Source organism: Chionomys nivalis, chromosome 7 (genome assembly GCF_950005125.1).
Source record: "Chionomys nivalis chromosome 7, mChiNiv1.1, whole genome shotgun sequence".
NCBI classification, from domain to species: Eukaryota; Metazoa; Chordata; class Mammalia; order Rodentia; family Cricetidae; genus Chionomys; species Chionomys nivalis.
The window spans coordinates 15215672-15233703 of record NC_080092.1 but is presented as its reverse complement, the minus strand read 5'-3'; the positions used below and the strand labels follow the sequence as shown (position 1 = coordinate 15233703).

At 40.2% G+C, this 18032-nt stretch overlaps 2 protein-coding genes across 7 annotated transcripts in view; one reads left to right on the top strand and one right to left on the bottom strand.

Moving 5' to 3' along the window:
* The window catches only part of Crebrf (CREB3 regulatory factor), an 84638-nt gene that overhangs the window by 41110 nt on the left and 25496 nt on the right, over positions 1-18032 (top strand). For 5 of the 6 annotated variants that reach the window (XM_057776777.1, XM_057776775.1, XM_057776774.1 and 2 more), the window contains 3 exons: positions 46-240; positions 2489-2614; positions 4862-5957. In XM_057776777.1, the coding sequence (XP_057632760.1) occupies positions 232-240; positions 2489-2614; positions 4862-5957 (1231 nt within the window). In that variant the 5' untranslated portion in view covers positions 46-231. Of the gene's footprint in view, positions 1-45; positions 241-2488; positions 2615-4792; positions 5958-18032 lie in introns of those variants that run through there. The other variant, XM_057776779.1, reaches the window with a different exon arrangement.
* Positions 14039-15020, bottom strand: LOC130878697 (ribosome biogenesis protein NSA2 homolog). Its single transcript, XM_057776780.1, has one exon. It carries the CDS (start codon positions 14949-14951, stop codon positions 14169-14171), a length of 783 nt encoding a protein of 260 aa, XP_057632763.1. The 5' UTR covers positions 14952-15020; the 3' UTR covers positions 14039-14168.

Below are 18032 nucleotides of genomic sequence, written 5' to 3'. Positions count from 1 at the left end.
TGTTTTCAATGGAGCTCAGTGAAATTACTTTCTGTTATTTGACAGAACTACAAAATTATTTTTTTTAAAAAGTGGTGACCCAAGCAATTGAACTGAAGGCATTCTGGGAAAACGTGCTGTTTATTGTGAGAATCATCTTTGATCTTGGAATTAAAAGTAAAGCTGGAAAGAAATTTACAAACAAGACAAAGAAGAAGTTTGGAATTGGACTCACAGGATCTGGGCTTGGAAATGCCTCAGGTAAACCAAATGTGGAGGAGTATACAGTTTGATTCTCTATGCTGGTAGAAAGGGCACAGTGTTGCCCTTTCTGCATCTTAACACAGCTTGACACACTAGCTTCAAAGACAGCTTATTTCCGCCTTCACCTAGTTGTGAATACATGCTCTCTTGTTCCTCATTTGCTGTAGCCTTGAATATTTCAGTGAGCTTGACACAAGAAGCATGGTGAGTACGTAGGTTAGTTGCTACATCTTTGTTTATGAGGACAGAATGAATTACCCAGAAATTTAATCTGCCACCCAAATCCCGTTTTTGATTCTGGTATTTTGCTTCCCAACTCTTCATTTCCTTTTACAACAGTTCAGAAGTGGTGATTCTGTTTTACACATGGAAGCACACACATCTGTATGTTCTGTAAACATGTCAAAGAGTGGTATATGTTCTCATTTATATTTATATTCTCATTCTCTCTCTCTTTCTTGACCTGGTCTTGCTGTGTAGGTGAAACTGCTTTCAATATAGCAGTCTTACTGCTTTGGCCCTGAAAATGCCTAAATCATAGACATACAGTACTACACCAAGCTGAGACAACTCCTTTTAATTGGTCTCTTTGGGTTTGAGACAATCACTGAAATAAGAACTGGAAGCTTATTTGTCCCCATTCTTCTTATTCAAACTTTCCCCCTTTCCTTTCTCATAGTTAATTTTCACCCCCACTCACAGAGTGAGTGCTGGAAAGAAGTCTAGAAATAATGAACAGTTAGGGACACCTAGGAGGGACTGTGTACGACTGTCCCCTGAGCACAGGGCTAAAATAATTGTTAGGATGGTTTAGTGACTTTGCAGCAGAGTGTAAGGAAGAGGACTTGGTAACTGACACTTAAAAGATCAAAGGCTGGTGTCCATCCCAAGATCTGTGACAAAAGGACCACATGTCCCTTTTTAGAGTTTGTGTCTAAATAAACAAGGTATGGTTTGCTGTTTATTGACTACTTGAATTAGGACTCTAAAACTTGTTCTTAAACAAAATTTTTCTAGGAAGAAAGACCCCAAAGTTTTAGAAGGTCTGGGGAAACTATAAACAAAGCAGCTGATGTGGGAGTAGCTAGGAGAGCAGTGAGAAGGCAGGTTAGGGTAGATGAGCAGTGTAGAAGGAGAATGTAGGTGCATAGACCACTAATGCCTTATAGAACTCTTTGCTTCACCACCTCGTGGGAGAGTAAGAATGTTTGTAGTGTTTCTCGCTTTCTTCTTCCTTCCTTCCTTCCTTTTTTTTCTTTTTTTTATTTTTTTGGTTTTTCGAGACAAGGTTTCTCTGTAGCTTTGGAGCCTGTCTTGGAGCCGAGATGCTCTGTAGACCAGGCTAGCCTCAAACTCACAGAGATCTGCTTGCCTCTGACTCCCGAGTGCTGGGATTAAAGGCGTGCGTCACCTCCACCTGGGCTCATTTCTTTATTGGAGTTACATTTCAGAATGTGGCTTTTATTTGTGCCAGGGTGTACAGCTTGAGGTGGTTTGGATAGGTGATGAAATGTAAAAAGAAGAGAGAAATCTGAAGATCAAGCCCACTTTTCTAGCTGTGTCTTGGAGACTTAGGAAGCTCTTGTGTCGTTCATGTTGGTTGGACTGAAGATACCTAAATTGGGCTGGCAAGATGGCTCAGTGGGTTAAAGACTCTTGCCACAGAGCCAGTTGGCTTGAGTTCAGTCTCCTATCCCACATGATGAAAAGAGAGAACTGACTTGTGCAAGTTGTCCTCTGACCTCCACATCTCTCCCCACCCCTCAAATTAAAATTATAAAAAGATGTCCAAGATTATCTTTTTTTTTTTGGGAAAGTAAGATATTGGATTCAAGAATATAGTTAAATCTGACTTACTACTGCTTCAGCCCTAAGAAAACAGAAGAACATTTCTACTTTAGGGAAATTAGAACAGTCTTGTTAGAGAAGGATTTTAAGAAATGTTTATAAAACTTAAATAAGTAGCCAAACAAACAAACAAACAAATGCCATCTCTAGTGACCCAGCTTCAGTTTTTAGGAGTTGTTTTTAAAAATCGCTGTTCTGACTTTTTTCTATACATCTTGGCTGTTTTCCTCACAGACAGGTCCATGCTCAGTGCTAGCTAAAACTCTTGGTGTGCCCTGTAGAAAAGACAGAATTATTTCCTGAAATAAATTATGTGCTGGGATAAGGACAGGCGTGTGTAGTAAGTTGGACTTGAAGCTGTCTTTAACCTCCTAAAGTGAAAATGGTTTTGTTGTAGCCCAGCGTAAGCGGAATGGACCCGCCTTTTGGGGATGCCTTTCGAAGCCACACCTTTTCAGAACAGACTTTGATGAGCACAGATCTCTTAGCCAACAGTTCTGATCCAGATTTCATGTATGAGCTGGTAAGCAACTTTTCTTGGTTTTAGTTTTAATTGATTTGAGATCAAAATGATGTCGTAGAGTTTTTATTTATAAATGTCTGAAAAGAGAAAATAATGTACATGATATGGAGACTCACACAGGTAAAACCATTACCTGAGAGGCTGAGGAAGAAGGATTGCGGGGGCCATACAGAATAGATTCTAAGAAAAGGAAAAGGATATAACTAGGAGTCATTCTGATTCTTGTGATTAAGCCTAGTAATTTCTGAAAGATACCCAAATTGATTAAAGTAGCGTGTGAAGAGGTTATCTGTCCTCAAGTCTAGTTGTTCATGAGGAAAGTAAGCTGTGTGTTAAAGGGCTTTATAGCTCACAAACTAAGAACTGATGTATACGTAAGATGTGTGGTAGAGATGGCAAGACAAATTAGCAGCTCCAAGCTTCTCCAGGTTTTTGAGGTAGATAAAAAATTCCCACGGGGAAAAATAATTTATTTTGTGTATGGGGTACTATGCACTACATGTACGCAGTGTCCATAGAGGCCAGAAGAGGATGTCTGATTCTGTGGAACTGGACATTTGTGAGCCACCATGTGGATGCTAGGAATGGAACCGAGGTATTTTTCAAGAGCAGCAAGTGCTCTTAACTGTAGCCATCTCTGCAACCCCACCTTTACTCTTCTTTTATTTTTGTAAGGCAGGATCTCACTTTGTAGCTTTGGCTGGCCTGGAACTTTCTGTGTAGACTGGCTGGCCTCAAACCTCACAGATAACCTGCCTACTTTGGCCTCATGAGTGCTGAGATTAAAGTCTTATGCCACCATGCCTAGCCCAAAGGGGGGGAATAATTTATATTTTAAGAGTGCACATGAGTGAAGGTGCCCAAAGATGCCAGAGGTGTCAAATCTCCCTGGAGCTGAGCGTTAAATGTGGTTGTGAGCTTCCAGACAACATCCTGGGAAACTGGTTTGGTTCCTTTAGAAGAGCAGTAAGTGCTCTTAACTGCTGTGCCATTTTTTTTTCTAGCCCCAATATAATTTTAATTATATATAATTTAAACAACACAGAAATGCTGAAAAATTGTGAATTTGAGTGCACATCTGTGAATTCATTAAAAACAATTGAATTTTATGCCTAATAAAACTGGGGTATGGTATATATAAACTACTTAAGTGAAACTACTCACACATACAGACATACACACACAATCCAACACAAAATAAATGCAAACTATAAATTAAATGGAACAAAGTAAACTGGAACACTGAATATCTATTCCCTTTCTGAGCCTCCACTCTTCAGATTTTCCCCCAAAGGTAACTAATGCCAGCAGATAGGATGAATATGTACACATTTGAACATATTTTTTACTTTGAATGGATAATATACTTGTATACTTTAGTTTGCTCCCCCCCCAATTTATTTAGTCTGTGTGTATGTGTTTAGGTGATGGTTCTCTGCTTGCATCATGTGGATCCCAGGGGTTTGATTGAGGTGGTCAGGCTTGGCATCAAGCCTTTACCCACTGAGCCTTCTTTTAGCTGGAGTTTGCTTTTTCTAAACATAAAAATGTATGATGGATAGCCTCTTGTGTTACTGCATTAGGGCTCAACTTCTTCCATGACTGTAGAATGTAACTACATTTTATTTTATTTATCTTTGAGACAGTTTTACCATTTAACTCTGGCTAGCCTGGAACTTACTATGTAAACCAGCCTGGTCCCAAACTCCCAGATATAGTCTTGTTTCTCCCTTCTGAGTGCATTAATGGTGTGTGCTTCCACTCTATGAATGTTTTTGCTACATTGTAAAGTCACATCTTTGCAGTGCGTGAGGAATATCTAACTTCCCATGCCAAGAATTAATACCTAGGTTTTACAATTTTACAGTCAACTTTTGGCAGTCTCTGGGCTCGTTGCCTCCATATTTACTTAAGTTGAGGTATTCTGTAATGAAGATTAGGTCTTCAATATTTGCTTCTTACTTGCACTTAATTTCTAAAGAGAACTTCTAAGATCACAAGAGGCTTTGGTGTTTGGACCCATACTTTAGTACTTTAGTTTTTCAAAGAGTGTATTTTCCCACTTTTTCTTGTCCATTGAAATGAAGGTGTTTAGATAGATGTAAGGGGAAGGTATCATGTCAGTAGCTTTTATCTTAAAACAGACCAGAGGTAGAGTATTTGTTTTGATATTTGCAGGTATGGATGGAGGTGAATATTTTCTTCCTAAAGCATGGTATGTGATTTCCCATTTTAAACCTTCCATAGGATAGAGAGATGAATTATCAACAGAATCCTAGAGACAACTTTCTTTCTTTGGAAGACTGCAAAGACATTGAAAATCTGGAGTCTTTCACAGATGTCCTGGATAATGAGGATGCTTTAACCTCAAACTGGGAACAGTGGGATACATACTGTGAAGACTTAACTAAGTACACCAAACTAACCAGCTGTGACATCTGGGGGACAAAAGAAGTGGACTACCTGGGTCTTGATGACTTTTCTAGCCCTTACCAAGATGAAGAGGTTATAAGTAAAACTCCAACCTTGGCCCAGCTTAATAGTGAGGACTCTCAGTCTGTTTCTGATTCCCTTTATTATCCCGATTCCCTCTTCAATGTCAAACAAAATCCCTTGCCCCCATCATTCCCTAGTAAAAAGATCACAAGTAGAGCAGCTGCCCCTGTGTGTTCTTCAAAGACACTTCAGGCTGAGGTCCCATTGTCAGACTGTGTCCAAAAAGCAAGTAAACCTACTTCAAGCACACAGATCATGGTGAAGACCAACTTGTATCATAATGAAAAGGTAAATTTTCATGTTGAATGTAAAGACTATGTAAAAAAAGCAAAGGTCAAGATCAACCCTGTACAACAGGGCCGGCCTTTGCTGAGCCAGGCACACACAGATGCAACCAAGGAGAACACCTGCTATTGTGGAACTGTGGCTAAGAGACAGGAGAAAAGGGGAATGGAGCCTCATCGGGGTCATGGCACTCCTGCTTTGCCTTTCAGAGAATCCCAGGAGCTATTACTTAGTCCTCTGCCCCAGAGTGGTCCTGGGTCAGTTGCCACAGCAGAGAGTGGCAGCCTTTCTGCCAGCACTTCTATTTCAGAGTCATCCCAGAAAAAAGAAGAGCACAATTATTCTCTTTTTGTCTCTGACAATATGAGAGAATACCCAACCAAATGCAGTCCTGAAGATGATGAGGATGATGAAGATGATATTGATGATGAAGACCATGATGAAGGGTTTGGCAGTGAGCATGAGCTTTCTGAAAATGAAGAGGAGGAGGAGGAGGAGGAGGAGGAAGAAGATTATGAGGATGACAGAGACGATGATATTAGCGACACATTCTCTGAACCAGGTATAACTCTGCAGCTTATTAAATTGACCTTTCTATTTACTGTTTGAGATAGAAGGCTTTTTGGATAGTTTATTTGTTTATTTGGTAGATGAAATAACTGTGTCTTTGTTTAGATCAAAAGTATCTTTCTATTCACATAGTTCTAAAGCCATTATTTATGCTTACGATCATTTGTGCCTATGTCATAATTTGTGACTTGATTCTATGAGTACTTATTCTTAATCATTTTTTGTTAAGTGACCTACTTTGCCACCCTCTTGAACACTTAAGTGAAGATTTAAAATACATTGCTCTGTTTTGCTTGTCTCCTCCTGTGGCTAAGGTGCATGTAGAATAGTGAACCAAGTGATGTCAGCTCTTATCACTCATACTTTTACCTAGCAAAAACCTCCTTAGTGAACAATTTGAAGGCAAGCCTTTTCTTTGTGTCTGCTGTGTTTTAGTAAGAAAATATATACTATACCAGATGTGGTGCATGCCTATAATCTCAACACTTGGAGACAGAGGCAGGAGGATCACCACAAGTTTGAGGTCAGGCTGGTTTATATAGTTGGTTCTTGGCCAGTCAGACTACATAATGAGAGCCTGTTTCTAAAAAGCAACCAATAGGAGCTGGAGAGATGGCTCAGTGGTTGGGAGCTGGACCTTGGTTCAATATCCAGCACCCTCACACAGATAGACATGCAGGCAGAACACTAGTGTACATAAAATACAAATAAATAAATTATAAAAAATTAAAAAAATAAAAACAACAAAGAGAAAAAAGTACAACTTGAAGAACATGAAGGAGGATGCTTCATTTACTGTACAGTGCATATAAATGAAAGAGAAAAAGAAACAGACTCTGTGGGGAGCTGCTTAACATCTACATGTTTGGACTGTAGCCACTATTGGCTGACACTGTTTATAAAAATCTTATGGCCGCCGGGCGGTGGTGGTGCACGCCTTTAATCCCAGCACGTGGGAGGCAGAGGCAGGCGGATCTCTGTGAGTTCAAGACCAGCCTGGTCTACAAGAGCTAGTTCCAGGACAGGCTCCAAAACCACAGAGAAACCCTGTCTCGAAAAACAAAAAAACAAAAAAAAAAAAAAAAAAAATCTTATGGCCAAGTGACACACAGTTAAAAATGCACAAAGAAGTGAAGTTTAAGCAAAAGTTACTTGCTTCAAAATTAGTTTTTGGTTTTTCAAGACAGACAGGGTTTCTCTGTAGCTTTGGAGCCTGTCGTGGAACTAGCTCTTATAGACCAGGCTGGCCTTGAACTCATAGAGATCCTCCTGCCTCTTCTTCCCAAGTGCTGGGATTAAAGGCGTGTGCCACCACCACTCTATTCAAAATTAGTTTTGATACTAACAGTTCTGCATAAAACCAGATAAAAATGAAATTTCGTAAGTTATCAAAGAGCCCCTTTGTTTAAAATGGTGATTGCTGGCATTTCAGGCACTCTAAATGTTGACATTATTCTGAACATGGACAGTAACTATGTCATAGCTAGTGCAGCACTCCTTGTATGCAAGCATGCGCGAGTGGGTGGGTATGGCTGCTGCAGTGTTGGGTTAAACCCTGGCCTTCACACATGCTAGGTAAGCCTGCCACTGAGCTATATCCTTCCAAAGCACTTCTATTTATGAAAGTTTTTCCCTGCTTAGAATTTTTTTTAAAATTCAGGTGCTTAGATTTATTTGATACCACAAGTTGTTTGATTTGGGTAGGTTTTCTTTTTCATTTTTTTTTTGGGGGGGGGGAGGTGTTTCAAGACAGGGTTTCTCTGTGTAGTTTTGGAACCTGTCCTGGAACTCACTACATAGACCAGACTGTCCTCGAACTCACAGAGATCCACCTGCCTCTGTCTCCCGAGTGCTGGGATTAAAGGTGTGCGCCACCACTGCCCGGCGGATATGTCTTTATTATATTGTGGTTATCACATGCTAACTCCTACCACTTGACATAATTATCTTCTTTTCTTTTTTGAGACTTACTCTGTTAGCAGTATAGTATTTTTTTTTAAAGGCGTGTGCCACCACTGCCCGGCTTTTTTGTTTTTTTTAAGACTTAGTTATTTATTATGTATGCAGTATTCTGCCTGCATGTCATAAGAGGGCACTAGATCTCATTACAGATGGTTGTGAGCCATCATGTGGTTACTGGGAATTGAACTCAGGACCTCTGGAAGAGCAGCCAGTGCTCCTAACCTCTGAGCCATCTCTCCAGCCCAGCAGTATAGTATTAATTATGTGTGCTATGCTGTCTGTAAATTAGTTCTCTAGACTTACTCTGCAAAACAGAAATTGCTCTTTGACCAACACTTCACATGTCCACAGGTCTCTAGCACCTGGCAACCGTGCTCTTTACTTCTGTATATTTGACTTTAGATTCCACATGTGAAGACTTTGCAGTTGTCTTTCTCTGCCTGTGCTACTTTACTTGGCATCACAAGTAAATTCATCTTATTATAAATGTAAGCCTTAAAGGATAAGTAATACAGGGGCTGGAGAGATGGCTCAGTGGTTAAGAGCTTTGCCTGCCTGCTCTTCCAAAGGTCCTGAGTTCAATTCCCAGCAACCACATGTGCTCACAACCATCTGTAATGAGATTTGGTGCCCTCTTCTGGCCTTCAGGGACACATGCAGGCAGAACACGGAATACATAATCAATCAATCAATCAATCTTGGGCTGGAGAGATGGCTCAGAGGTTAAGAGAACTGACTGCTGTTCCGGAGGTCCTGAGTTCAATTCCCAGCAAACACATGATAGCTCACACCCATCTATAATGAGATCTGGTGCCCAGAACACTATATACATAATAAATAAATTAAAAATAAATAAATAAATCTTTTTTAAAAAGATAAGTAATATTGTATATATTTGTACACATAAAGTTTTGTATCTCTACCTTTGCCTCAGATGTTAGGGAGTGTGGTGAATATAGGAGTGCATGTAGATTTCAAGAACTTCCTTTTTTTGAGACATGATCTTAGTATGTATCCCTGAATGATCTGAACTCGCTGTGCAGACCAGCCTTGCCTCCACCTCACAGGAGATCTCCATGCTTCTGCCTCCTGAGTGCTGAGGTTAAAGGTACACACATGATCTTTTAAAACAAACCAGAAAAGAGATTTATTTATATTATTTTAAATTATGTTTGCGAGAGGTGGAAAGATGGCTCAAGGGTTAGGAGCATTTTTGTTGCTCTTGCAGAGGACCTGGACTTAGCTCTCAGCACCCAAGCAGTGGCTCATAACCATTTGTAACTCCAGTTTAGGATGTCCAATGCCCTCCTCTGACCTCTTTGAACACCAGGCACACATGTGGTGTGCATGTGTACATGCAGGCAGAATACTCATACATGCAAAATAAATTTAAAAAATTTTTAATTATGTGGTATGTGTCTGCATGTGGGTATGTTCACCTGAGATCAGGTGCTTTCAGAGGCCAGAGGTGTCAGATTCCCTGGACTTGGAGTTACAGGCAGTTGTGAGCCTCCTGACCTGGATACTGGGAATCAAACCTGGGTCTTTAGAAAGAGCAGAAAGTGCTCTTGAGAACTGAGCCATTTCTCCAGCTCTCTTTCAGAGAAGTAGGGTTGTTGGGTCATTTGGTATTTTTAATTTTACTTAGCTATTTTAGATGCTGGTGCTCAAACTCGGGGCCTTGTATATTCTATGCTGGGCAACTATACTCTGTCACTGAGCTATATCTGTAGCCCTTAAGTTTCTTTGTTGTTTTTGTTTTGTTTTTCTATACTGGGCATCAAACCCTGGCCATTGCATGTACTAGACAAGTTCCGTACCACTGAGCCACATCCCAGAGGCTCTGGCCTGCCTTTTCTGAGCTACAGTCTGGCTATATACTTTAGATTGGCACTGTAGTATGTAATAATCTTGACCGGTCTCTGACTTGGAGTCCTCTTGCCACACAGCCTCCTGAGCCCTGGGAATACAGGTTTATGCTGACATGTTAGGTTATTTTAAGTTTTTTTGAAGAACTTCCAAAATGACTATGGCAGTTTACACTTTCACTGACAATGAAACAAGGGTTTTCTCTTCCCCATCTCCTTGACAACAGTTGCTGTCCAACTTCAAATGAATCATTGTGACCAGTGTGGTATACCTCTCTGATTTTTGTTGATAATTAGTAGTCTTGAGAAAGTTTTCATATACTTGCTGATCATTTGGATATTTTGGGGGAAATAACCTACTTAAGTCCTTTATCCTATTTTTAAGTTTGGTTTTTATTTGGATAGTAACTATGGATATACTGTTAACACATACTCTGTTTTATAAGCTGTCTCTTCACTGTTTTGGTTGGTTTTGTTCTCAAGTTTTTTAGTTTGATAAAACCCCATTCCTTTGTTTCTAGTTCATCACCTATGCTTGTGGAGTCTTACCCCTCAGATCTTCATCAGCCAGATCAATATCAAGAAGCTTCCCCCATGTTTTCGTCTATCAGTTTTGTTATTTGAGGTGGATCTATGGCCTTTTCCTTCTGCCTCTGTCTCTTCCTCGCTTTCTCCTTCTTCCTCCCCCTCCTCTTTCTTCTACCTTCTCTTATTTCCTTCTCTGTACCACCTCCTCTTCTTCCCGTTATTTTTCTCCACATTAAACTTAAGGTACTTTTTACTTAAACTCTTCCTAAACCAAACAACTTTTGTGCGTTAAATATGCAGTGCTCTACCCTTGTGTAAAAAGAATTAAAAGGAAAGATCTTCAGTTGGTCCTTGCTGTTGTTCTGTAGTAGATATCTGCTCCCCGCTCCTGTTTTCCCTCTTTCTGCAAGGTCTTGCTGTGTTGTCCTGACTGGCCTGGTACTTGCTATGTAGCACAGGTTTTTTCAGTCCTCCTGCCACAGCCAGTTGAATTCTGGGATTAGAGACAAAAACCATCATGCCTGCCATTAAAATTTTAAAATACTTTTGGTTTTTGTTATTGTCTTGGTTTTCTGTGTGTGTATTTCAGAAATAAAAAAGATATGTTGCATTCTTCATGAGTTTTTCATACTAGTTTTGTGGCATGACAGTTTGTCTTGTAGAATGCTCCAGTTTGTCCTATAAAATGCTCTTTATTCTCTAAATGAATGTGTAGTTCACTGTTGTGGGATGGAAGCTTCTATGTATGTCCATCTTGCTTTAATGTTGTTCAAGTCTGCTGTACCCTTATTCATCTTTTTGATCTATCTCTTAGCAAAGATGGGAGTACTAAAGTGCATCACCACTAAATTGTGCATTTTTCTTGTCAGTAGTGTTACTGTTTGCTTTATATAGTTAGGTGTTTTGGTGTGGGTATATTTATAAGTCTTATGTCTTCTTGATGAGTTGCCTTTATCAGTATGCACAGCTCATCTTTATCTTTAGTGATAGCTTGTTGCTTAAAGTCTGCTCCAAGTCCATGAACCACCTTCCCATCTTCCAAGTCTAGCCCCCACGGTGTCATAGACCACCTTCCCATCCCACTTGGACCTCAGGGTCTTTTTTGCCTAAAGTTTACTTTGTACATCAGTCTGGCATTGAACTTGTGTCCTCCTGTCTCACTCTCCCAAGTTATGGATTAGAGGCATTTTCATACCACACTTAACTTTGTAATTTTGTCGAGTGTTGATAGGTAAGGATCTACTTAATTTGTTGGTTTCTGACTGTCTGAATGTAGTTTTGAGGTTCTGGGAACAAACCTCTAGGAACTTACATATGCTAGAGAAATGGTCTACCACTGCAATACACTCCCAATCCTTGTTTGTAGTTCTTTGATATTCTTATTCATATTCTCCCTCTCTCTCCCACATCTACACACAAGAATATATACTGAATATATTCCCTCCATACCTTACCTCAGCAGTTCTCAACCTGTGAGTGGTAACCCCTTTGGGGATAGCATATCTGATGTCCTATATATCCAATATTGATATTATGATCCATAACAGTATCAGAATAACAGTTATGAAGTAGCAACAAAAATAATTTTATGATCCGGGATCACCACATCATGAATAACTTATTAAAGGGCGGCAGCATCAGGAAGGTTGAAAACCACTGCCCGACTACTGTCCCTTACCTCCAGTCTTCCCCTTCCTTTTTAGTTCCCCTTATTCTCCCAGTGTCACGTGTGTTTTCATGTTATAGATACATACGTAGTTTATGTATCTGTGTAAAATCTAGGCACCCCAAATGAGAGAAAATACGATATGTGTCCTTGTAAGACTGGCCGGTCCCTCCGTGGGATTTATCTTTCTCTTTAGTTCAGAACATTCCTCCAGATACTTTCTGTAGAGCTAGTTTGGTGGTCATAAATTATTTTAGTATGTTTTTATCATTTAAAAACAATCCTATGTTGACTTCTTCACTTAGCTGTTTGTGTTCTTTTGGAATTCATTCAGAAATTTGTTTAAATCCTCTTTGTCTCTTTAACATACTTATAATTGTTCTCTGGAATTCTTTGGGATTTCATTCAATTCAATGTCATTGGAGGGCATTACTGTGGGAATGGTAAATTTTGTAGGGGGTCATGTGTCCCTTTTTGTTTGTTTTCATATTTTTGCATTGGGATATATGCCTAGGGATTAGGTTGTTGCTTATCTTTGTTTTTTCTTTTTTAAAATCACCGGTTCTTTCAGTAGGAGTGTTTAAAACATTGAAAGAGATTAGGTTGTGATAGGATTGAAATGTCATTTTGCTCTGCTATACTGTTGTTTGGTGCACTTCTGAAAATAAAATATTGTCTACAGAAAAAGTCATTAGCAAAATATAGTCCCACTGTGAATTTATAGGAATAGCCAAGTAACAATTTCCCTTAAGCTCTTATTGTTTTAGGAGATAAGTAACACTGACAGCGAGACAAATGAAATGTTAGTTTCTGTCAGATGAGTAAGAATGGGAAAAGAAGAGTTAGTAGTTAATATTGGGTTGATAAAGAAAAAAATAGAAGAATGAAAAGTAAATAGAGAAGGTAAAATAAAAAAGTAAATACAGTGGGGCAGTTTACCTAGAGCAGAATGAAAAAGAAAGATAAAAAGCAATGCAATCAGGAGGCTGGAGAGATGGCTCAGCAGTTAAGAGCACTGGCTGCTTTTCTAGAGGTCTTGAGTTTTAATTCCCAGCAACCATATGGTGGCTCACAACCATCTGTAATAGGATCTGATGCCCTCTTCTGGCATGCAGGTATATATGTAGAACACTCATAAATACAATATAAATAAATAAAAAGAAATGCAGTCAGGGCCAGGCAGTGGTGGCACACATTTTTAATCCTAGCACTCTGGAAGCAGAGGCAGGCAGATCTCTGAGTTTGAGGCCAGCCTGATCTACAGAGTGAGTTCCAGGACAGCCAGGGCTACACAGAGAAACCTTGTCTCAAAAAACAGAAATTAAAAAACAAACAAAAGCCGGGCGGTGGTGGCGCACGCCTTTAATCCCAGCACTCAGGAGGCAGAGGCAGACGGATCTCTGTGAGTTCGAGACCAGCCTGGTCTACATGAGCTAGTTCCAGGACAGGCTCCAAAACCACAGAGAAACCCTGTCTCGAAAAGCCAAAAAAAAAAAAAAAAAAAAAAAAAAAGAAAGAAAAAAAAGAAGGAAGAATAAAAAGAAATGCAATCAAATAATCTGAAAGATTCCCAGGTCTCAGGGTATTGAGGTAAGGAGACCCTGCAAATCAGGCTAACCTATATTCTTTGGGAAAACCTATCAAGTGGAAAATAAAAAGGCAAAGAATATAGGCCTGGTGGGGGGCGGGGGAAGAAAATAAAAAGAGTATTGAAGGAATAGGAGTAAGAGAACAGAAAGACAGAACTGACTTTGCTATTGACACTGGGTATTGAATAAAGTAGTATTAAATGTAAAGGGAAGAGCTTGGTGGGGTGTGGAGTCTGAATGCAGTCTGCCCTGATTGCTGGATGCAGTCTCAACTCTCAGTGGTCCTTCCTGCTCTCTCAGATGTATGGTCCTTCACAGATAGGGTTCACAGGTCATTGGTCTGTCTTTGGATGGTTCTTCTAGTGTCTAAGACTGCTTGGAACCTATGTCTGTGTGCTTCTGCCAACTCTGACTCCAGCTACGTTTCTTTTTTTTTTTTTTTTAGTTTTTCTTTCAGTTTTTATTTTTTTATTTAAAATTTAATAAATACTCTTCGATGACTGCTCATAGGTAGGCACCTTGGTAGTATTCAGCCAGATCACAGTGATGGTGTTTTCCTAATGGTGCGTAGTTTTCAGTAGAAGTCACTATCAAACCAGCAAGACTGCATTTATGCACCCATCGTTTTCAGGATTGTTGGTAACTTGGGCATACTTTCCCCAAATAACCTTGCCTCCTTGTGTCACAAGGCCCAGCTCGCTCACATTCACTTCAATGACTGTACCTTTGGTGATTACACCCAGAGTTGTATATAATGGGGATGATGGATTCTTTTTCACACCAAGTATTGGCAAGCAAAAGGTAGCTTTCAGCTCAGGATGTGTGACATGAGCTTTTTTGAAACACAGACCCATTGGCCTGATAAACCTTTCATATTTAGGTGGTTTTCTTGTAAAACCATCACCAACAAAGCAGACTTTAGTAACCATCCTCTTCCATGCCTTCTTTTTTCTTTTTCCTGTTCGAATAACTTTCAATACTTCTGTTTCTCCTTGGGCACGAACTTTGGGTAGAGGGACCTCCCATTTTCCCGCCTTCTCTTTTCGTTTCTGCTTAGTCATGTTGGAAAGCACTTTTGCTCTAGATTGCCCCTCTCTGTCCAGCAGGTAGGCAGGTACTGCTTCTTGTGGAGTCTTTTCATCATTCTTTTGCTTGGTGTTTCTCTTTTCGTGCATCTTAATAGTCTTTTTCATTTGTATTTTCTCAGCATGGCGCTGCTTATGGTAGAGCTTAGCCTTCAGGCCAATCATTTTCTTTGCCTTCTTTGAACATTCATGGGCCTCCCGACTTTCTTTTTTTCTCTTTTTCTCATGGTAATCCAAACGATATCCATAGCGTTTATGGTGTAATTCAATATGCTCATTTTGTGGCATGATGACAGCCGCGGAACAGCAGTCCGCAACCTCCCGGCTGCGAAAAACCTCTTCTGGCTCCCACTGACCCACGAGCACTCGCCGTGCAAGGCGGAACGGGCTCCAGCTACGTTTCTTGTTGCGTACTCTTTGGTTCTGATGCAGACTTTCTCACGTTTTTAGTCAGTGTGCTTGTCGGATTTTAGGATATAGTCTGGTAACTTTTGTCCTGTGTTTTATGAGAGTACGGTTCACCAAAGGTCTTGGGTGGGCAAGCTTTTTTTTCCCCCTTGACACAAGGTCTCACTACACAACTCTGGCTGTTCTGAATCTCACTACTAGACCCAGGGTGGCCTTGAACTCACAGAGAGATCCACCTGCCTCTGTCTCAGTGCCGGGATTAAAGGTGTGTGCCGGGGTTGTGTGATTGGTTTTCAAAGTTTTTGTGATAAGTAGCTGCCAGATGCTGTTTTTTTTTTTTTTTGGCAAATGGTCGTGCAGTTGATGAGCCTGCAAAGTTCCAGGAGAGGAGCAAAATAGAGTTTCAACCCCTCTTCTGGACTGCCTAATGCTAATAGAGTCTATGCTATAGACTGGCTACAGCTGTTTGGGGTTGTAAAATTACATGGTTCAAGAACAAGAACTCACTCTCCTAAAATTTTGTAATTCTCACTGAGCATTTTTCACAGTTGACTTTACCTGTAGTCTGCACAAACTAGAGATGTGTGGTTTGAATTTTGTAAATATGGCGTTTTTAACTTCCTTTTTGTTGTCATCGTTTTGTTTTTGAGACATGATTTACTATAGTCCAGGCAGGCCTATGACTTATAACTACAGGTGACTTTGAACTCCTGATCCTCTCACCTCCACTTCCCAAGTACCATGATAAAGTACTTAACTGTATCAAGCTTAACTTCCTTTTTATCATATCAGCAGGGAGTGAGTTACAGAAGGGACTCAAGAAATCATTTATCAGCTTTAATCCCAGCACTCGGGAGGCAGAGGCAGGTGGATCTCTGAGTTCGAGACCAGCCTGTTCGACAGGATGAGTTCCAGGACAGGCTCCAAAGCTACAGAGAAACCTTGTGTCAAAAAAAAAAAAAAAAATCATTTATCAAAACATGTTTTAGTGTCTGTTTTATGTTTGACATTGTGTATTTTAGGTATTAGTTATATGGAGATTAACACAATCCTTACCTTAATGGAATTTAAAGTTGTACAGATTTATTTACTCTGTTCTATGTGTCTCCCAAGGTCTGGAAAGCAGTCTGGGTATTGACCAGGGAAGGGCACAGGCTTTCCTGCCAAACAGCCTTATTGCCCCCATTTTATAGGCAGGTAAACTGAGGCTGAGGGAGGCAAAATAATTTGCCCATGTCTTGATCAAGAATATGAATCCAGGTTTGGCAGGTGGATCTTTTTCTTTTCTGTGGTGCAGGTTGTACTTGGAACATTGTACATGCTAGGCAAGTGTTCTACTGTTAAGACACAAACCTAGGTCTGTTATTCATTCTTTCGGAGAATATTGTGATTAGACATGGCTATAATTCAAGTACTTATGAGGATCTTGAGTCCATCACTTTATATATACATATATAATAAATTAAATATATAGATATATAAATTAAAATATAGAAATCCTGTCTCAATAAATGGACAAACCTCAAAACAAAAAAAAAAGAAAAAAGAATTTCTCAGTAATACCTTTCTACCATTGCAGTGCTGGGAATGGAACCTTGGGCCTTCTGCATGGTATATGGTGGCTAACGCTACCATGGAGCAGCCTCCCCAGATCCTCTCAGGGTCTTTCTCTTTTATTATTATCTTTCTTTTATGAGACAGGGCCTCTCTATAGCAGACCAGACTGTCCTCAAGCTCAAAGTGATCTGCTTGCCTCAGTACTGGGATTAAAGGTATGACAAAAAAAAAAAAAAAAGCCGGGCGGTGGTGGCGCACGCCTTAATCCCAGCACTCGGGAGGCAGAGGCAGGCGGATCTCTGAGTTCTAGGCCAGCCTGGTCTACAGAGCTAGTTCCAGGACAGGCTCCAAAGTTACAGAGAAGCCCTGTCTCGAAAAATTAAAAAAAAAAAAAAAAAAAAGGTGTGTACCACTACATTAGTCTTTGTCAAAGTCTCTTCATATGCTTATGCGCTGTGTGGCTTGGCCAGCCAAAGAAATAGGATCATAGTTTTGTAAAACTTAACTTAGCCACAGATTCTTTTGGGTGGTGGTGATAGTGAGACTTCTGTTACAGGAATGTTTTTCTTAGGGCATATTTTGAGAGACAAACGAATGGCCCAGAATGTTAGATCAGTGATGTGAGCATGTCATTTTTCTGCATTCTACTTGGTCACTGTGCTCTTTATATTGAAAAGCATATGGCTGGAGAAACTCTGTGAGTTGAGGGTGGGGTGGTGATAAATTTATGGGACATGTTACTAGCCAAGGCTGGTCCAGAAAGCTGGCTTCTTAACTGCTCCTTGGGAAAAGATTGAACACATAAGTAAATCTAATACTTGGTTTAGGTGGGATGAAGAAATAAACGTTGTTGTGACTCTGATCTAAAAGTTAGCGAAACTTTTTAGATCATTCAACCAGTTAGGCAGGGGAGTAAGATGTGGACTCAGAGCAAGGCTCCTTGAGTCATAAGACCTGACTCACCTCAGGTCTGCTAATCATGCCAGGCCCCTCTCATCATGTTAACTTGTGCAACTGAGGCAATCTCTTCCTCCCAGGGTCTTAGAAATGTCAAATAAATTGCCCAAGTATTGAGTGAATGAAAGTGCCTTGCGACCTGCACACTGGCAGAGGTAGATGCTGTCTAAGGGAACATATGGAAATATGGAGGGAAAAGTGAATTGCTTGAGGAAGTGGAATAAAGTCTGTTCCTCTGCTTTGGACTAGAGTAAAATTAAATGTGTATGTGTAAAGCACTTGTTATGAATGGTGGTTGTAGGGAGACGGGATTGTTTTGGTTATCCATCTGTTTTAGGGTGAGAGATCTCTATGAGCCAGTAATTTTTTTTGTGTAGCCACTGTGAAGCAAGTGCCAGTTAAAAATGCCTCAATTGTTGGCACAATGTGACCCTTGCCTCTTTTCTA